The 22,612-nt window shown below is 39.4% G+C and overlaps 1 protein-coding gene across 1 annotated transcript in view; it reads right to left on the bottom strand.

Moving 5' to 3' along the window:
• Window positions 1-22,612, bottom strand: part of brinp2 (bone morphogenetic protein/retinoic acid inducible neural-specific 2) — a 254,278-nt gene that overhangs the window by 114,464 nt on the left and 117,202 nt on the right. The window contains exons 3-4 of the mRNA XM_086043147.1: window positions 12,606-12,796; window positions 2,196-2,377 (exon numbers count right to left, since the gene is read on the bottom strand). Of these exons, the coding sequence (XP_085899273.1) occupies window positions 2,196-2,377; window positions 12,606-12,796 (373 nt within the window). The remainder of the gene's footprint in view (window positions 1-2,195; window positions 2,378-12,605; window positions 12,797-22,612) is intronic.

The raw sequence follows: 22,612 nt of genomic DNA, 5'->3' as shown, positions 1-22,612 counted from the left end.
CGGGTAATTTTCGGGCGCGTAGACGCGCCAGCAAAAATGCAACCCAAAACATCAAAAAGTTGAGAAGTGAAAGAGAGAGTTTGAGAAGTTTCTTTTGAGAGGGGGGATCTTGTGTTTTTGGAGAGAGTGTGAAGTTCAGAGAGAGAGAGAGAGAGAGACAAAGGCCAGGCCTTTTTATCTCCTTAAGAAAAAGGGTAGGGGGGTGATGACAATAAAGTTAGATTTGAGTCTATTAAATTGTCCTGTTTAAAACCTTTCAATCAATCAATTCTCATACTTGAGCTGGAAACATCTCGTTCTGACTGCGTACAAAGTTTAGTAGAAAAAGATATGAGTTTTAGCCTATATCTACACTAGTAAACCTGACCAGAAAAATTATTACAGTGGTACCTCTACTTACGAAATTAATTGGTTCTGGAAGAAATTTCTTAAGTAGAAAATGTTGTAAGTACAGACGCGTTTTCAATGTAAATGCCATAATCCGTTCCAAGCCCCCCGATATTCAGACATAAATGTTTTATAAAGCATAAAATTGCATGAAAACATGTAACAAATACATGTTACAATTAGATTAATGCACAATAAATTAGAGTTGCGCATAATGTAAAAAAATAAAGAAAAAGTAAGGAATAAAAATGATGGTCGTTTACCTTTTAATTACTGTCCTCATCGCTTTTTGCCCTCTTTGGTTAATGTTCTCTCTCAGAAGTGTTTTTTCCCTGGCGTTTTGTAAACAACTGATTTAATAATGTGGCGATTGTCGATACATTATGGTCATATTCTTTGGCGAGATCAAACAAATTTCATCCCCCTTTCATACATTTCTATTATCTCTTGCTTTGTTTGTATGGACAAAAAAACGATTTTCTCCTTTTTTTTCCCTCGTTTCTAATTCACGTAAAGCTATCGGAAGTCCTCATGGCTCGAGGGGCGAATGACGAGGATGCTACATCTATCTATTTACCTATCTATCCACATACATAGCGACATACGGTAGAGATCCCTCTTAGCCGATGGGATGCAAGGAAGATGCTAGGCTAGCCAATGGCAGAGCAGCTATGAGTATGTTGCGTTCACGAAACTCCGGAGCTGCGAGTAGCAGCCCATACTGAGAGTATCACCCCATACTTTTACCTTTCGTATCCTGAAATTTCTTTCGTAACTAGAGGCAATATTTTCCTGTTGAGTCGTAACTTGAAAATTTCGTATGAAGTGACGTTTGTAAGTAAAGGTACCACTGTATTACCATAGAGAAGCAGATTCATCAATGAAAATTTAGCAGGATACACACAGTAAGCAATACACAAACATACATTCAACTATGTTTCATTTCAAGGTAATTTTGATTGATCAAAAGCATAGGAAGTTCAATGCTGCAGTTCCCATGTCGACCTCTCGGGTTGGTCTTCATCCAGCACTGTCAATGTTCATCGGGGTTTGTGAGAGGAACCATCTGGCTTCCCGCTGGGGGGAGGCTCCATGAAGTCTGTTAAGGCCGTTTGAATCCACATCCGTTGTCTGGAGAGGTTTTCAGGTGACTACGAGTGGCTCCTTATCAGGATTTCGGGTCTTCCTGAGTCCTAGCATGTCCTTGTTAAGTCAAATGACAGGGGTCCCCTGGTGATTCCATTTTGTTTTGAAGTGAGGCTGTGGTAGACTTGATGGCATCTCCGGGCTGACTCTTGTCTTCAGCCCTGAAGATGTGGTCCAAATGAAGGCATATTCGCTACACACTGCATTAAAAATCTGATGCATGTCATATATGGAAAAAGACAAAAATCGGAACTGAGCTGAAGTGTAAACATAGCCTTATTATTCCCGGCTCCCGGTACAGAAGGCTCCCTCTGAAGAATCACTGATGACAGTAAAATAGAGCTGAGAGATATCATTGTACCATTTCCATGCATATTCACTTTTGAGTGATGAGGCTCACTGGAAATAATCTTTTAAAAATATCGTGTGCATTTGTTGTGTGCAAGAAGAGCTATTTGTTAGAACACATGAAGAATAGAGTAAGACCCAAACTGACATTTTTTTGCTTTAAAGGAGGTTGTTCTTCGAATAGAAAAAAAATATTATATATCCCATACCTAGGCACAGTATTGTGAAGTAAACGTCATTGATGGTAAATAACTATGCAATGTTTAGAACCTGTAGATCCCACAAAAAGGGTGAGTGAGCATCAAATAGATTACCTTAATTGCTGAAGTGGCGATTTGGAGGTGGTGCAGTCTCCTTAGGGTGCTTTCTCGATCTGTGAAGTATGAAGCAGCAAGCTGGTGGAGCAGCTCCAGAGACACTACAGTGCTGTTGCTATTTCCTTCTGACTTCTTATTCAGCTTTTGCTTGTCCAGGAAAATGGTCAATGACTCCTCTCCTGAGGATGAAACAAACAGCCCAACTTACTGAAAGGAAGGAACAAAACAATTATCATGATGCATTTGCATTGTTTCTGTTATTTATCTACTGATTTCCTTTTTTAACGCTTGTGACTGAACAATTCATTCAAGTTTTAAAAAGAAAAATGGGTGACTGTAACATTTCATCACCACGCTTGTGACTGAACAATTCATTCAGGTTTTAAAAAGAAAAATGGGTGACTATAACATCCCACCACCACATGTGCTCAAAAAAAGTGGTGTGGTTTGTGTCCTTAACAACTCACAGTATATGATCACTAACTGAGCCAAAGGACAGCTACGTAATGTGTCATTTCTTCCTGATTGGACAGACTGCTGCTTGACTTGGAGTCACAGTGTGCTCCCTGTGGGGTGCGGGGGCGAGCTGGTCTCAGTTTGTAGTCGGAAACACTAAGGGGAGCCTGTTAAAAATCATAGGTGGACCGGCCCATAAGTGGGTACTATTTTTTCAGGCCGGAAAAAATGGCAAATAAACAGACGGCGGAAGGGTACCCCGGCTGTAGGCAATAAATGGGCCACAAAACCATTCATTAATAATTCCATACAGATAGTGTTTGAATTGGTCAACTGTTTTTCACTTACATGATTTATGAACATATTAAAGCTAGCTGACCAAATATAGCTCTTTTCTCATTTCTTCAAGGTGATATAAAGTTTTTGGCTTTGGACAATAACAGCAGCACCAATCTTCATATCAAAGTAGGACATTATTAAGTTTGTACACATAAAAGATGCCATGAAGCTATTACTGCCACTGCACCCACGCACACAGTTTTCCCTGGGGTGTGGAAAACGGAGCGCACAATGCAGTTTGAAGTCTCCTAACGTGAAACAAAAACAGCTTTGCTATTCTTTTGTTGTAGGGTTCAAAGTGTTCATAGTTGTTGAAATATATAATTATAAATATATATTTCTACATTCATTAACATCTCATGTAGTAATTTTAGTAAGAGTGCAGCAGTGGGCTAGGGGGAGCGTCTCTATAGGTGTGTGAGTGCAGGAGGAAAGGGACCTAGTTGGGCAGTGTCAGCACACTCAGGCCTTCAAGCCCTCCGGTGGTCGCCGAAGCTGCTGTCCCTGAAGCAGGGCCACAGCTGTCGGGCCGAGTGACCACTGAGAAAACCTCGTCTGTGGCTCTCATTTATGTTAATAGGAACCAGCTAGCGTTGCGTAGGCTCATGGAACTTTCACCCCAAGTATCAATATTTACAATAAATATATGTTTTGGATTCAGGAGACTTCATCTGGTTGTATGTGAACAACCTACAATCGCCACACAGTGAAATTTGGAAACAGCCTACAGCCCTAACGAAGAGCATAAAAAAATTCAAGACTTTACAAGACTAGGATATTATTTGCAAATTCATAAATTCAATGTTTTTATTCAATGTTTATTAAGACCCTGCCCGCAGGTATACTGACTGCACAAATAATGATCACACAAAGAGAGACAGGAAAATAAAATATTGAAAACGATCTTAAATTGCCATCAAATAAAGTACAATCTGGAGATGAGGTGGAGTTGGAAGAGATGAAGAAATCTCCAAACTTCACATCTGACAAACTGAGCAAAATGGTCAAAAAACAAAATATACTACTTGACCTGGCTGGATGACATAAAAAAACTAAAAGCAATTTGTTGCTACGGAGTTGAGGATCCACCACGCAGCTCGTTGCTGCTGCGAATCAAAGTAGTTTGGCAGCGCTGTGGGTGTTGTCACATATGTGTAGAGGTGGGCGATATTGGCAAAAAATAAATAAATCTCGATATTTTTTCCAAAAACTCTAACGATGATTTGACGATCTTCTACAAAACACATTTTAAATCTGCACTTGCTTCACAGACCAATTGTGGATAGACAGCGTTTGTGAACAACATCTGTTTTAAGACAGTGTTTGTTAACTCTTTTAAATTGCTGAATACAGCTTCTGCAAAACAATGATAATCTACGGCAATATTCAACAATGAAAAACAAAATATTATGTATAGACTTACATTGATTTTGGGGAATATTTATGTCATTTAAAGGTCTCTGCTGTTATTCCATAATGATATGACATTTTGAGCTGCAGTAAATCCTGGTGTAACACTGCAAACAACTAGAGCAATCTGACTAAGAAAAAGGTGTTAACTACAGCAATCAGAATGTGAAAAAATGACTTCGATATGTGACGTGTAACGGAAGTGTCACCCAGCAAGAGAAAAAAAATAGACATCGTCATGACAACATCCATTCCCATACATTGGCCAATGTATTCGGAATAAAGTTGAATAACAAAACTGCAATTTACCAAAAAGTGAATTTTCCCACTCATTCACCACTGTGATATGTAGACTTGTGAATTTATTCATGTTTGGGTGTATCCTGGTGTCACACTAATAAGCCGTCGTATTTGTGCAACATGCCTCGGGAATACAGGCTAGTTATGAATGATGCAAACTAAAAGCGTGTAAACTGAATGTTAACCGATCATCCAGGATGTCACGTTTGACTTGCTTGCGAAAGTATTGAGTGTGTGTGTGCGTGAGTGCGTTTATATTTGTTGGTTCAACTCAGCGACTATTTTCTGAGTGTGTGTGTTAAAGTTTTTGTTTAGCGTGGTTGCGCGGTCGCCAGGTTTTCCTCGTAATCCATATGGCTCGTGGTGCAACAGAATTGCTCTTCACGGTGACGGTTTTGGCACATCTAACAGTGTTATTGCCACCGACGTCAGTCTTGTCAACTCCAAACCACTTACAGACTACAGACGACGTGGACTCGCACCTCACTATGAATCCCCACTCGGCACTCCTCCATATTTGAAACAGCTCGGCTGCAGTGCGGACCGAGTCATGTGACCGGGTCCTGGCCGCTGATTCGGTGAATGATTATCACTTCCTCCTTCTCTGCCGTCAATGCACAGTGATTTTCAGCATTTCCTCATACTTTGCAGCCGTCGGCTGACTCGCTTTCCGTGGCAGTATTAATACTCGATAAAACAAAATCACATCGTGAAAGTAAGATTGACAATGATATCGATGATGATATATATCGCCCACCCTTACGTATGTGTGCGTAAAGAACCTACTCACGCATCAAGTGCCCAGCTGTGCTAAAAAAATTGATAAAGGTAGTTAAATAGATAACTTGGAACAGTGAATACTTCGGAAAACACAAGACGGAAGATAAATATGTAATCATAAACAGCCTGGAGACCTCTCAACTCAACTTTATTTATAGAGCATTTGAAAACAACCATTACTAAATACAAAGTGCTGAACATGGAGTAAAAATGTGTTGTACAATAACAAAGACAGTTAAACAAATTAATAACATAAAAAACAGAAAACACCACAAAACATTACAACAAAAGTGAGTCTCGCGCTGAGTCAAAATCCATAGAATAAAAATGTGTTAAGACAAGTTTTTAAAAATGCGCAGAGAGGGGGCTTGCCTTAGCAGGAGGTCATTCCAAAGGAAGGGACTGGAAGGGAAAGGCTCAATCCCGTCTGAGTCTCCACTTAGTCCCTGGTACATCCAGTAACGTCTGGTTTGCTGACCTGAGGCACCGGGTAGTTGTGTAGGGGTGGACTAGCTCGGAGAGATAAAGTGGGGCGAGACCATTTTACCCATTAAGGATGGAAGCGCATAACCGCGTTTCTACCACTAGAGCCGGGAGTGCCTGTTGCGTCTTTGCATCTTTTTACCCTTAAAGCCGGGAGAGAGTATACGTCATTTTCTATTGTTTCTATTTATTATTTAATTGTCAGTCTCTAAACCAATAAAATGCATCATAATATACATGTGATGGTGTCCTAAGCTAGCGGAGGATGTTCCAGAATTCTTTCGAGTGATAATGGTGGACCCGGCGGAGCTCTTGAATGAGTAACGGTAGTGATACAGACGACGCAATTGTGGCCTTTGAAACAGTCGAACCAGGCGAACGTGATATATGATTAGGATGTTATATGTTTGTAGACAATGACAATATTGACGTCTTGTAACAGAATAGAGGATTGTAGTTACCACTCGATTTTTACAAATTAAAAATTGTGCTTCTCTTGCACTCACAGTTTATTTTTACCTTAGATTAATACACTCGGGTCTGTATGTATGAGCTGTCAAATTCTTTTGGAATTATGTTTCTGTCTGGGGTAGAGGGGCTGAAATATGAATTATTTTGTAGGTGTTGAATTTCTGGGAAAACTTCAGATTTTCAAGGGTAATTCCAAACACGACCTTAGGTTTTGGGGAGCTGTTGAGCCAGGGGCTTTAGGCCTTAATGTGTTAAATATTTGAAAGCAAATAAAATAAATCTTAAAAAGAACTCTAAAATTTACTGTGAGTCAAAGAAGGGAGGCCAGAATTGGATTCATGTGCTCCCCGCAACAAGCAACAGTTAGTAGGCGAGCCACAGCATGTTGGACTAACTGGAGATGCTTGAGGGAGGACTGACCAAAGGTAATCCCAAAATAAAGTGCATTACAGCAGTGGTCCCCAACCACCAGGCAGGCCAAGCCACAGTGGGCTGCACAGATGAAAGAAAAAAATAAAAATACATTTTTAAAAAACATACAGCACTTCCGGTTTATTTATTATCCGAGGCTGAAAAATATTTGAATAAATATCTGACATGTAGCCAGAATGTATGACATACATTACAGATAGTGTAATGGAATGTTCAACTTTTTAAAATACAAATTTAAACAATAAAACATAGAAATCATAAGGGGTATATACAGAACACCAGGATCATGTCTTGAAATATTAAATGAAAAAAAAAAAACTATCTGCTGTGCTTGGTGGCTCAAACGATAAATGGGGCTAATAATTAGTACACTTTCAATACAGTTTTGTTAAACCCAAATGGACATAAAAAGTACTTTATCCATACAATGTATAGTAACTGTCATATTTCTGTAATTATAAAACCAAGAAGAATAACAATTGATACGGTTAGGGTGATAGATAATATAGTCACAAATTAAACTGCCCAAAATATTGATTTTGCAAGTTTTCAAAAATTATTTTGAGAGAAAAACAAAACAGAAGACACTAAGGGCCTGATTTACTAAGACGCCCTAATTCCAGGTACTAAATTACATTTTTGTAATTTCTGTTAGCAGGCATGTTACGCATTTACTACAGGTTTGCACATGTAAAAACAGGAGACTGTACATCCAAACAGACATGGAAGCTGCCACAACACACCTTCAAAAAGCCAAAACTGTGAGACGTCCCTTTTGCCCCATGTGGGAGGAGTTTCTGCAAATAGATGAATTTAGCACATGCAATAGGACTTCTCAAACTTGAGACAAATTGCACTGGCTGATTTTCATCTTCAAATAGTGCATCTGAAAAGGAGGTGCACGTCACGGGCAAAGCGATGCCAGAGTAGCGAGGCAAAATGCAATCTGCTCGTGTAAATATTTTTGAAATGCCAAGAAAAACTATCGTGAGGGATCGTCTATTCAGCAATGCAATTTTGGAGCTTCTGAATGATCAAAAGCCTGACTTGGAGCGAATCACAAGAAGCCACCGATGACAAACTCCTTTCTGTGGCAGTGGTTTCAACTCTTCCACATTTCCGTGTGTCTGGGTCATTTCAGCACACGGTGACAATTGGTGCTCATCTTGACCAAAGCAGTTTTTGCAGTGTGCTGTCACAAGATTTAAGTTCAATGTTACGCTGGAAAGGCAAATATTGTACATCCAAATGCTGCACTAAATAAAACTTAACATGGCTTTTATGTGATTGCTGCCTTTCCTATAATTATTGTAGCGGTTGACTTACTTTCTGTACCTCATCAATATGTTTGTTTGCCTTTGACAAGAGGGGTTGTGGCCCTCCTCATGTACAATTCCTAAATAAAGTGGCCGTACGAGTACAAATGGTTTGGTAATCCCATGAAAATGTTTTCCTTGTCTAAAGCACTATTTGAACTTACCAAGACATCCATCCATGCTTCCATTTTCTTCTGCTTGTATGGAGTCGGGTTGCGGGGGGAGCAGCTTTATCAGGGAAGCAAAGACTTCCCTCCCCCAGACACTTTGACCAGCTCTTTTGGGGTAAAACCAAGGTGTTCCCAGGCAAACCAGGAGACAGGACTCGTCTGGAGTCTTCTAATTTGGAATGTTCCTAGCTGCATGCTTCTCAAACAACAGAAAGCGACCCAGAAGATGTTCTCTCCATATTAATCCATTTAGGCCAGGAGCGATAACCACATTTCTACCACTAGAGCTGGGAACGCTGTTGTCTTTCTACATTTTTTGTTTTTATCAATTCTCGGTCTCTTAGCCAATGAAATGCATCAGAATATACACCTGACGGTGTCCCGGAATTTTTTCCAGCAGTAATGGCGGACAACTGTGATGTCATGTGATGTCTTAGCATGTGACAAAATGGCTGGTCCCTGAGATGGCTAGAAATGGGTGGATTTTGCTGTTTAACTCATATTCAACAAATGAAATATTAATCAGAATGCCGTGTTTAGACTAGTGGAGGGGCATAGAATATATTCTTGTAAAGACATTTTTGGGTTTGACTTCCGTTTTAAGTCTTGACAATTCGTTCTACCACTCACAGGTAGTGAAATGCAACTGTCTGTGGTGATAAATTGTGCGATGCTTTGTAGAATTAATCCAACTCAAGTGCATGTTTAAGTTAATACTTTCAAGAAAGTAACTTTTCGCATTATCTGAAAAGCAACTGTAGCCTGACATCTTGACAAATGAAAATAACATAGCACAATTTGGAATAACATGCTACATTGTAACACGTTAGAATGACGTCAGAATGACAAACCGGTCTATCGGTCCGTCAGTCCTTCACTGACGGACACCCGTTTTGCTGACCAGTGACAAATGACGGGGCCCCTTTTTAAAATCACGTACTCAACACTGAAGTAAAATGGATTTTCATCCGTCTGAGTAATCATCACTAACCTCGTCCGTCATTGACAGACCTCTCCTGCGGGGGGAGTGTGTGTGTGTGTGTGTGTGGGGGGGGGGTAAACTAACAGATCACTGACTACTGACGAACCGATGATACTTTGGTTCGGCTCGGAAAATGGCGGACTGACGAATGATCAACAGGTACCCTGGCCACTGAGTGATGAGGAATGATGGACTGGCAAAATTTAGTAAAATGCCCACCTCTGATTACTGACATCACTTGTGGTGAGTTTAGACATGCATTGAATTCTTCTGGGCTGGGCCGTTTCAATCTGTGAGGCCACCTTATTAAGAAATTATACATGAGGAGGATGTCCTCTTGGCCTTTCCATGGTTATTAGGGGTGTAACGGTACGCTAAATCACATTTTGGCTCATTTTTTTGGAAACTTCAGTTCGGTATATTTTCGGAACAAAAAAACAGATTTTTTTTTTTTTTTTAATATGTTTATTTTGAAGTAAATTATACATTTTTTTCCCAAAAAAGCTAACCATTCGGGTGATATTCTAAGAAATTACAGCAGAATAAAAAATACACTAACAATAAAGGTCTCTTAATTTAGTAAATTATTAAGACACTGAGATCTTTAAACACTCAGCAGCAAAAGCCTATGACACACCTAAGTATTCAAGTTAAAGACAGGTTGTCATTACAGTACATGCATACACTTTTTGTGATAAAAAAAATACATACAATAACAGTTACAATTATTGCTAACTATATTAAAACTCTTTTTACAATGAAAACATTTTAAAAAGTCTTTATGAAATTGTATACACTTTTTAAGCATTGAAATTGTTGAATGTTCAACAGCATATTGTAACGAATTGGGTTATCTGTGTTGTGGTCAGATTTGTGTGTTGCTGAGTTGTGATGTTTCCGAGGTTCATGAATGCATCGTACGGCTAGCGAGTGGAGCAGCGGAGAAAGAAGAGCGCAAGCAGTTGTACTTGGATGAATAAAAACGTGATAATTAAACTACGTCTGATGGCGTTTTCCTGGAAGACACTACAATATGATAACTCTCGCTCTTTAAGTTTGGCGTTTCAGGCTAAAAAGACTGCTTGCTTCCTCGTCTAAGAAACATTCACAGTCGGATGATGCCGTGCATGTTAGACGTGCTAGCCGCAACATAGCCGCCGATTTTATGTAGTAATGTCGGCACACAACTTTCGGACTTATCCACGCACCTTTCCCCATCGGCGATGGGGAACAGGAAAGCCAGAATGTTCCCAAACAAGAGAGCGGAGTGTACGTGGGGACCTTCGAGCTCAGACTCTTTACTGGTTCTCACTGTTGTGCCGCCACTCTCGTCTCCCGCACGCAACAGTCATCGTCCGTGCATAAGCTCGCGCTAATAAGTGGACCAAACCAAACACAGGTGGACCGAACCGAACATGCCATACCGAAACGTATTAATACACTCGAGTGTACCGTTACACCCCTAATGGTTATGATTGTGCACACGAAACAAGAGCTTATATCCCATATTTAGTCGATGTGAGGTTCAGAGTAGACATTTTTTAATAAAAAATTGTGAAGCATGAATCCTAATTAGTAAGCTATGGCTAAATAAACAAATGCACTCTATGAGGAATTCTGAAATGATTTTTAATATCAGCCTCAACTTGCTTGTAAAATGTCATAAAGATGAGATTAATTGTAATGGTTTGACTTCAGATAAGACAAAACTTCTGAAACTCAAAATTGAAGGGGAATTATTCGCTTCTTAGACATTGGTTGAAAATGGCGTTAAACTAAGAAAATTCTATAGTTGGTTCATTGTTAAAAATACTGATATTCATATTTACACTTAAGAATACAACAGTATTAGATGAAAAAAGACAAATGAAACAGACAAAATAATCTCATATGTGATCTTAGCCACAGTACTATAAGAACACAGACAATAAGAATAGGCCAATTAGTTGAGCCTGTTAAATACATCTTGAGTCTAACTATCAGTCTGCTGCTGCCTTAGTCAGCTCTGGCTCCCATGCTGATGCTCCATAAGGGAGTTGTCCATTTGTGGAGAGCAAGTGACGTATGTTTGGATGTAAACAGACCACAAGGCACAAGTATTGGACATGCAGGGCGCTGGAAATGTATTAAGAGTAAACATTTGCTTGCTCGCTCTTTCTCTCTCAGGCAGTCAGTCTGTGCATCTATGTTTGTGTGTCCGTCTCTCTCTGGATCTTTCCATCAGTCTGTCTCTTCTGTCCATCTGTATCTGTCTGTCTATCTGTCTCTCTTTGCATCTCACTCAGTGTTTGTGTATGTGCCTTTCCTTCTGTCTGTCTCACTGTCTGTCTTTAAAAACTTTAAAATACATCAAGATGCATATATTAGTCTTAAATTGGAGAGATATATGTTTGAAGGAAATGCCCCTGAATCGAACCGAATAGTTCCACTTTAAAATCGAATCGTCCTTGAATCATATCGCACACCATGTATCGAGGTGCATATCGAATCGTCTTTTGGTGGAGAGATGCACACCCCTATTCTGAACTTAATCATTCACAATGAATCCGTTAAAGTCCTAGCATCAACAAGCGTGGTTAATGTTTGAACAAAATCCTGGTTATATTGCATGCCTAGTGAAACTGAACAATATATGGTTTGACTGCTCTGAAAATTGTGGCCTTGTAAATCTCTGCCTTGTAAATCTTGTATCAAGCCATTGCTTGAAAAAAAAAAAAAAACAGTCTGGAATCACTTTTCCACAGGCCCGTCTATACCAAGCAGTGAAGTTATGTTATACTAAGTGATGACCAGGGTCTGCAGTGTGTCAATATCACAAGGATGTCACTCCTAATGTATAATGCAGGTCTCCGCCTTGATTTGTGAGGTGTCTAAAATCAATACTGCAGGCAATTCTGTTTTGTGAGTTACTTCAATCCTCTCAGAGGGGCGAAGAGGGTAAAAAGAAATCCAATAAAGTGAGACATATGGTTAGAAACGGGTCAATTTTATCCCTCGCCTGCTCTGCCCAGCTCTTGCAGCAAGTAGTGCTCATTTGGAGGAAGAATGATTGAACAGTAACATGGTCTAAGCACTGTGATTAGATGTTGCAGGTGCCATATGAATTATGGTTTCAGATTTGGCAATTCTCACATTTTATTGGTTCGAAGCTCCTACTACAGACTTGACGTTCATTTTAAAGTCAAATAGAATTTACAGCTAGAAATTAATGTGGACACTATAACCTGAGTGTAAAGCTACCTCAAAGGTACATAAAGGATTTCCTTACCTCCTAGGGTAGCAGACACCAGGAAGTGGGTTCCATATTTCTTGATCAGGTTTTCGTTGATTTGCTGCAAGGTTGGCCGTCGTCCCAGTAATCGCAGGTTGCGTAGGAACTCTGGTGCTAAGGGCAACGGTGCTTTAAAGAAGTCTCTCTTGTCTGTAGCCAGGCTGTTTACCTTCCAGTGGCTGAATTCCCTAACAAGAGACATACATATAAAAGTAAATACAAACTAAAGTCAACTCTTTTAACATCCCTCCTCTCTTCATGAAGCATACGCATATTAAAGGCATATGGCTCTTTTTAGACCATTTCTAGTTGCACGAGCACGCCCCAGATCATCTGACTAGTAAGGATGATTTTGAAAGTGACAGAAGTTTGATTTTGTTGAGTAGCATAATCCACTAATAATGTTCTAATATGGCACTATTCATTTTCCACGCAAAAGTTTGCCATTTGGAATTTGAAATAAAGCAACATCGTTTCAACACTGTGCCTGTTTGCAGGGAATCAGAATTCTCATTTTATCACACTCAAAAATATAGCCAAAACCTTAGTGCTGCAAAGAAATGAGGAAATAAACTACTAGATAACAGCTAATGTCATGTATTGATGTTATCATGTGTAGCAACACAACTAATTTGCCCTTTAGCAGGCGTCCATACACAGATGAAAGACAGTTGAGCTTTGTGAGAATACAGCATATATCTCTATCTACTGTATGTGATGTATTCTGGAGGAATAAAAACAAACTTTCTTGTTGCCCTAAACAGAGAAGGTGGTCGAGAAACATGATGGCTGGATAAAATTGATCAACAGATTTATCTTTTCTTTACCTAAACATTGTTTCAAATACAAAAGAGTTGAGAAAATCGCCTATAGTTTCAAGTGCCATAATCATTTAAGAACTTCTATAATACCATGTAGTGTAACCCCAAGGTACAGTCTGAGAATATTCAAATCAAAGCAGAAAAGAGCAGATCTGACTCATCTGCATAATTTGCTGGCAAAAGAATTGCTGAATATCACAGTGCATTGCGTGTGAATTTCAGAATGAAATACCACAACTGACTTCTCATTCGCACTCACACACACATTCATATTGGGACAAGATGTAGAAAGTGTGTGGCATATTTTTTATTTAACCGCTGGTTATACTACGAGACTATGTGTTCAACACTTTACATTTGAATATTCCACGATTATGGTGTTGGTAACACTATGACTTCAATTAGAGATTTGGGTGAGAATTGCACTTTATAGATTTTTTCTGTTTTCACCATTTAACGAACCATGACGAAGCTTTTCTCAGCAACACTTGCCTCAGGGACATTCTGGTGAAATTAGAGCTTCATTAGGAGGTTCATTCTCACACAACCCACTAATAAATGCTTCCAGTGTGGCTACAGAAGCATTAGTTATCATTAAGTAACATGTGCAAAATGAAAAAACACATACATAAATGAAGAAATATAAACCCTCTGGAAATTATTTTTGGGAAACACTTATCTTTTTTATTCTTTTCTATTATGTAGTCCCGATGACGTTCGGTAAAGCTACAGTATGTGAAGACTTTATTCAACCTACACCTTATGCCATCTGAAAACATTACTTGTTCCTTATGATGCTTAAGACAGTGGCAAGATAAATTCCTGAATTTATTTAGGGTGAGGGGGTGAGTCAGCCCTCTCTATATATATCCACATACAGTATACACAAACGTACATATGTATATACATATACGTAAATACATAGACATACACAGAGCTGGGTACTTGACCCTTTTTTGCCAGCCTCGTCCCTCCGTCTTTCAAAATTATTAGCCCCCCGAAGAACACTTGTACCAGAAGCATTGTTATCCACCAATATGCATTTTTGTAAACTCCAGTATCATCAGTTTTAGGTTACTGGCACTGTTTGGTCTGATTATTATTATTATTATTATTATTATTATTATTATTATTATTATTATTATTATCCACAACAGTACAATGTTAAAAAAACAACTTTAGAGCATCTATAGTTTGCAATCTGTAAATAATAGGCTATTCATTGTTTTAATCATTCATGACTAGACAACTACGTAGTCATTAATTGCATCCCTATTCGTCATTGGCTATCACTCACCTCACTGAGCATTGGTTTCAGATTAATGCCTAATCCAGGGAGAATGGCAGCCAGCGGTTGTACGCTGATTAATTGGGGTTGATTTTAACTGATGTGTTTGCTGGGCTTCTCCAGTGACTGAGCTTTGGCAAGGAGGCTGATCGGAGATGGGCAGAAATCTAAGATGAGCTGTGCGTCATTTTCTTCTCTCCTCGCTTTGCTTTCCAAGAGTTAACAGTAAGACTGTTGGCTGACTATTTGGCTAATGATGATAGATGATGTTAATTAAACTGTTTTAGCACATCCGCGATTGCACCTGCAGCCCTGGCATTTAGTTTAGCTGAAACAGTCGAAATTTAGTTTCCATAATAGAAAAAGAAAGAAACTCTGTTGACTTTGCAGAGTAATTCCTTGGAGGTTTCTGCTGGCAACATGTTTGAAAATAACACCTGGACATTATTAGTCGTCAGAAAAAGACAGAGCCTATCAGATGGCTCTCTGGGTGAATATAACAATCACTTTATAGCAGTGCAGCTGCTAGGAATGGTATATTTGAAAGGCTTTTTTATCTGGCAAGTCAAAGATATTTGGTACGTGTTGCACAATAACTTTTAAAGGCATCTTGCAATACCTGCTCTGAAATGATGGCCACTTTTACAATGATATACTTGAAGTAAATACAGTTGAATGAGTAAATCAAGCAACAGCTTTCATTCTACCGAATTTCAATAAGAGGGCAATCCATTAAAGTATTCAATTAGAAACAACCATATTGGGTAATTTAAAATTTACAGTTAGCTTAAAACAAGCCGATTTTATTTATTTATTCTTTCATTAATTCATGAATCAATCCATTCATATTTTTTCAATGATGCGCCATTGACATCATTGAAAATGTTTGCAACTCATTCAACTTTGTGAATTTGGCCAACTGTGTGTTGATTTTTGTCAGTTGTAGAAAAATATGCAACTACAGTAACAATTACGTAGTTTCTCTTCTCTTTAAAAAGGTTAAAGGCTTAAAATGTTTTGAGAATAACTGAGTGAAGCATGGACAGTAGGTCTTGCTGTACTTACAGATAACTTTAGGACTGTATGAGTTGTATGGTGTATGTATGGGTGTGGGGAATTGGCTCCTGTGCCTTTTTTTTTGCAATTAGAGTTAGTAAAGACAGTTAGAAAGTAGATTTTCATGAATAATTCAGTAAATTATGTTAGAATTCAATATGAAAATGTACATTTATAACATGAAAATAAAATATTCACATTAAGTAAAACTTACAAGGGTATGTGTGAAAGTAGGGTGGAAGGAAAAAAGTTTTATCCAGAGTGTGCAATTCTTTCGAGCACCAGCCTATTTGTTCCAAGCTATGGGTTATTATGTGAGTTTTGTGAGTTGAAAGTGAGCAGGCCAGAAACTTTATAATGAGCGGGTGCACCTGAAACAGGTACAGTTTCCCACATTAATAATAACTGACCCAAATACTCCTGGTGGTAATTTCTGGAGTTGAGGTTGGTTGAGTGCATAACCTTCAAGTCCCAGCATGGAAATTGTGCTTCACTGTTCACAATCAATCCTCCATGGTTAATGAGCCTTGATACAGAAAGAATGATATTTTCTAACCATCTCATTCAAATGTTTTTATGTTCAAAGGAAACTTAATTGCACAGGAGACAGTGAAACTGAAATTCAAAGTAGAGGATGCCATGTTCAAAGCACTTAATATAGGCACCACTTCATACAACACTATATTGATTAAACAGACATTTAACTGATTCACTGCCAGCTGTTTTCAAAGCACAGATCCAAATATTGTTTTATTGTAAATTATGTAGTGAATAGTTCAGAAGACCGGGGTGATGGTCCCCCTTTTTAGGAAGGGGGACCGGAGGGTGTGTTCCAACTACAGAGGAATCACACTCCTCAGCCTCCCTGCTAAGGTCTATTCAGGGGTGCTGAGAGAAGTATCCGTCAGGAGTCGAACCTCAGATTCAGAGGGGCAATGTCGTTTTCGTCCCAGCCATGGAACTGTTGACCAGCTCTACACCCTCGGCAGGGTCCTTCGAGGGTGCATGGGAGATCACCCAACCAGTCTACATGTGCTTCGTGGACTTGGAGAAGGTGTTCGACCCTCAAGAGTCCCTCAAGGAGTTCTGTGGGAGATGATTCGGGAGTACGAGGTACCCAACACTAGTGATAGACTGATTATCGGCAGGGCCCATTATCAGGGTAATATATATTTATTACTATATTTGATATTTGGCATTTTGGCGATAATCTGGATCGGCCTTTTTTATTAATCTGATGGCCGATATGCCATCAATTAAAAACTGAGGTATTTCGGCTCTGATGGCAGCATTGACCCACCCACCACTTTTTTTTTATTGATTGCTCGTGCAATGGATAACAGCCAATCAGCTGTCTACGCTGCTTGTTGCTCCAAGAGTTTGCTCTGCCTCTCAAGACACGCACCGGGTGAGGAAAAAATATTGTGAACGGTCCAGTGAGCGAAAGTTAAGGCTACAGACTTTAGCGACTTTAACTACTTGTAACGTCACTGTAAGCCCATTAACGTTATATAAACAAGGGAAGTGGCAGCTCTGCTCGCTCTCAGTCTCTCTACACATGCCCATCCATCCATCCATTATCTGTACCGCTTATCCTCACAAGGCGTGCTGGAGCCTATCCCAGCTGTCTTCGGGCAGTGGGCGGGGGACACCCTGAATTGGTTGCCAGCCAATCGCAGGGCACACAGAGACAAACATTCACACGCACAATCACACCTAGGGGCAATTTAGAGAGTCCAATCAACTTACCATGCATGTTTTTGGAATGTGGGGGGAAACCGGAGTAGCCGGAGAAAAACCACACAGGCACGGGGAGAACTTGCAAACTCCCCACAGGGAGGCAGGAGCCGGGATCGAACCCACGACCTCTGAACTGTGAGGCGGACGTGCTAACCAGTCGACCACCGTGCTGCCCCTTTACACATGCCTGTAGTGTTAATTACTTGAATTTAGTGCAATTGTACTTTCATGTAAAACACATAAAGTTTCCTTGTGTATTAAATGTGCTATATAAAGACAGCTCCCACCGCTAGTAGTTAGCTTGCAGTCTAACTCCCATCTAGCCGCTAATTTACTGCATTAACCCCATGACTCCGGAGAAAGGTTGAACCACTTGAAATAAGTTTGCTGATAACACTATAGAGAAACTGTCTGCCACAGAAAGCCATTATGATAAAGATGGCAGCTGCATATGGGACACACAAGAATAAAAGAGCACCCACAAAAAGCAACAGAGAAAAGACAGTTGCATAGATATATATGATGATATATACATATTATTATATATTATTGTTACATGAATGGTGTTTCTGCGTTGCAGACATTGCATTAATGTGTAAATTAAAAAAAAAAAAATCACAAGTACACAATTGCGCAACAAATGCAAGGAAACTTCATTTATCTGCACTTAAGTGCATTTCCCTGTCAGCATTTCTCCTGAAATGTTAGATTTACAGGGACAGGCAATTGATATGAGATTTACTTTTTTTCATTTACTTTGATATTTACTGAATGAATGAAATTACACCGGGCGGCACGGTGGTCGACTGGTTAGCACGTCCGCCTCACAGTTCAGAGGTCGTGGGTTCGATCCCGGCTCCGGCCTCCCTGTGTGGAGTTTGCATGTTCTCCCCGTGCCTGCGTGGGTTTTCTCCGGGCACTCCGGTTTCCTCCCACATTCCAAAAAAAACATGCATGGTAAGTTGATTGGATACTCTAAATTGCCCCTAGGTGTGATTGTGAGTGCGGATGTTTGTCTCTGTGTGCCCTGCGATTGGCTGGCAACCAGTTCAGGGTGTCCCCCGCCTATTGCCCAAAGATAGCTGGGATAGGCTCCAGCACGCCCCGCGACCCTTGTGAGGAGAAGCGGTACAGATAATGGATGGATGGATGAAATTACACCACAACTACACCATTTCCACTTATGTCTTATGTCTATTATTTTTTAAATTTTACAGGCATATTCAGTCTGAAGATGTACTGTATGCATTTCCTCAATTATTTTAACTCTAGCATGTAAAAAAAATGTGATATTGATTCAAGAGTACTCCATTCAGATTTTTTTTTTTTTTTTTTCAAATTCTGCACAGACTTAACTCTATTACTCCTGGATAAATTACTTGTACTGGATAAATTAAGGCTGCCTTAAGGTTACCCAATGCAATATCTCTTAGTTATTTTGAGAGCTATGCTCTGGCCAAACTGTCTGAAACTGTGTATGTATGACAGGAAGCTGATGTGTCCTATTTCCATGCAATACTAAAAACTATAGTTAAAATGTTTATAAATATGTATACCTTGCATCTAAACTCCAAGCAAGAAATAAGGTCAATCATTTGACTGGAGGCCTCTATCAGTATTTCTGTTAAAATTTAATGAAGTGTGTTTTTAATGAGAAGGCTTCCTCCTAATTTCATATTCTTAGATGGATTAGTTTTTTTAATAGAAACCAATATTTAACCCATTAAGCTTGGGAGCGCATAACCGCGTTTCTACCACTAGAGCCGGGAGCGCTGTTGCGGCTTTCTACCTTTCAAACCGGGAGAGCGGATACGTCACTGTCCTTTTTTAATGCAATTATCCGTCTCTTAGCCAATTTAATGCATCAGAATATACACGTGATGGTGTCGCGAGACCTGCGGAGGATGTCGTGGAATTTTTTCGTGCCGTAGGTAGGCTAATGGCGGACGCCGTCGATTGCCGGGATCTCTGATTAAAGTAAGTAACGGCAGTGATATATGGACGACGTGCACGGCCAATGGAACCAGTCGAACGTGATATGATATGGTTTGTAGACAATTACGATATTGACGTCGTTGTTACAGAATAGAGGATGATAATTACCACTCGATTTTTTTAAATTAAAATAGTGCTTCTCTTGCACTGACACGTTATTTTTACACCTTCGATTGAAACAGTAAATAATAATAAATGCTGCTTATGTGAAAGCCACGTGTCTAAGATCTTTAATTATTTTTGGAATTATGTTTCTGTCTGCCACAGGGGCTGAGACAATCATTTTGTAAGTGTTGAATTTCTTGGAGCCCTTAGCATAAAGTAGTTTATCGAAGTATACTACTATAAGTAAACTTTTTTTATACTAAAATGGAGGCAGTATACTTGAAGTGTACTTTTTAAATACTTCATTTTCTAAACTTCACAGAAGTATGCTTAAGTATACTTGGCTTGTACTGAAAAGTATACACCAAAGTCTAAGATAAACTTATATGGAAGCTTGAAGTATACACGTTCCTTCTGTAAAGTATACAGAAAAATGTAAGGCTATAAGTACATTAATTCTAAGAATTACATTTATATGAAACCATATCGTCGCTGTCCTGTGAAAAACACGCATGTCCATTTTTGCCCCAATTTTAATTTTTTTATGTGAAGGGAGTTTCTGCATTACAGATATCCTATTAACGTGAACATAATATTTTTTTGAAAATACAAAATTGGACATGCATGTTTTTCACAGGACAGCAACGAAATACTTCTTTCTGCCACAAAGTGCTAATATCTAGCCTTGTCAGTATTGATCCAATTACAGGAAAAGGAAATATGCTTGCATTCCGTTTAGAAGTTTAGATGTTTTTTCACGACTGACAAGCAGTTTGCTTTAGTTTGTACATGTTCAACATCATAGTACTGAAGTTTACAGGTTCACAATTGTACAGTGCTCAACTGTATTAAAAACATAAGAAAAGAGTTAGAAACATTTAACTTGACTTTATTGATACACTCACTCGGAGCGATGAGAAACTACATCCAAAGTAAATCTCGATGTGAACCTGCAGGTCGATGGCGGCGGGGCCAGTCAGACAAGCATGAGACCCTTTGTTCCAGCCAGGCGCTGTGATGCTCACCGCACAGCAAAGATTACCCAATTAATTTGAAAAATTAACTTGTAGTACACTACAAGTACATAGTTCAGAGAACACTTATATACTTATACTCAAGTATACTTTATAAAGCATACTTCTTGTATGCTACTTTTTCGTAAGGGAGAACCTCAGGTTTTCAAGGGTAATTCCAAAGGCGACCTTAGGTTTTGGGGAGCTGTTGAGAAAGGCGCTTTAGGCCTTAATGGGTTAATACTTTGAGTGTCTAGGGCAAAAAAAATTCATTCCAAGTTCTTGTTTTGAAATGCTGACGGTCTTTGCAAACAGCTTTTGCCGATTTCCAGTCATGCATCTTTGGAAAGGCATGGATATGTGTGCAGTTTTATTATTCATAAGTCTTTCTGCAACAGAGAAATTACTTATTGGTGTACAGAGGCATCATCATATCACAGGTCAGAAAAGTTTCTAAAGTTTTAATAAATTGTGTGCTTGAAGAATTCACACTGCAGGATTAAATTGTTTGCACATACCGCATTTAAACATTGTTTACAATATGGTCAGTTAGCACCATTTATTTTTGTCAAAGGACTTTTAATCTCCTTTGCCAGTTTTTAATTCATCTTTGTCTGCCTATCCATCTAATAACTTCTGATTCACAGGTTTAGAGATAAATTGAGGCACGCATAAAAATAGTTGTTATAGCCTAATTTTGAGGTGCTGATTTCAGTTTCGAAGCCAATTTTCAACCATCACGTCTCTTTTCTGAGATAAACATACATACATGTACGTATGTGTAAGCTACATGTATTCATTCTTAAGACTGTAAAATTGGAGATCAGGACAAATCCTGGGCCCCACACATCTGTTGTAAACCCTGCTACAATGGACTAACTACATGGTTTAGCAGCAAGAAGGTGGCTTTCAAATGTGCGGATGAAAAAATGCCTTCAGAGGAAGAATCTACCAAGTCAATATCTTCTGAAGACAATAGTTCTGTTTATTCAGGAGCAAGTGGCAACGAAACCCATTGGATCACACAGAAAGACCTGGAGGACCTTGCCTGTAATTTGGATCTATCCAGGCAGCAGTCAAAGCTCCTTGCATCCCGGTTCAAGCAGTGGAACCTGGTCAAAGCAGATGTAAGCATCACCAATTTCAGGACACGGAACAAAGAATTTTCTTCATTATTCAACATGGAACGCAGTTTGTGCTACCACACAAATGAATCTTGCTTGTTCACCTTACTTAGTTTAGCACACAATCCCTCAGATTGGCATTGTTTCATTGACTCGTTCAACCAGAGTCTCAAGGCTGTGCTTCTGCACAATGTGAATAAATACCCTAGCATTTCGATTGCCCACTCAGTACATCTGAAGAAGACATGATAATATGGGCCTCCATTTAGAAGCCGTTAAGTATGACCAGTACCAGTGGGCTCTTTGTGTTGACCCCAAGGTCATTGGTCTCATGATGTGTATGCACGCGGGCTTTACAAACTACTGTTGCTTACTCTGTCACTGGGACAGTCGGGCTATAACCAAGCACTTCAAGCAGAAGGACTTTGTGCCTGGTGAACACGTTGTCAAAGAAAATCCTTTGGTAGACAAGTTGCTTCTTTCTATCAAGCTTGGTTTAATGAAGAATTTTGTGAAGGCCATAAAAACGAATGGCGCTGCCTTCTAACACTTGTACACTCTGTTCCCAGCTCTGAGGTCTGTTAAAATCAAGGAGGGCATCTTCGTCTGACTTCAGAGTCGAAAGGTGACGAAAGATATTACGTTTTTGTAGCTTCTTATCTCAAAGGAACTGAGAGCATGGGAATCGGGAAGCCTTTGAGTCACTCTGGAATGGCTTCCTTGGTAATGTATTGGTTCCAAATTACCAAGTGTATTGACGAATTGTTGCAATTTTATGAGGATATGGGATGTTGAATGTCACTCAAAATTCACTTTCTCCAATGCCATCTCGACTTCTTCCCTCCGAACCTCGGGACAGTGA

This window comes from Filicampus tigris, chromosome 10 (genome assembly GCF_054856515.1).
Source record: "Filicampus tigris isolate MCC_2025a chromosome 10, RoL_Ftig_1.0, whole genome shotgun sequence".
Classification (NCBI taxonomy): Eukaryota; Metazoa; Chordata; class Actinopteri; order Syngnathiformes; family Syngnathidae; genus Filicampus; species Filicampus tigris.
Note: the sequence above shows the minus strand (reverse complement) of the source record. Positions and strands in the feature narration are given on the sequence as shown.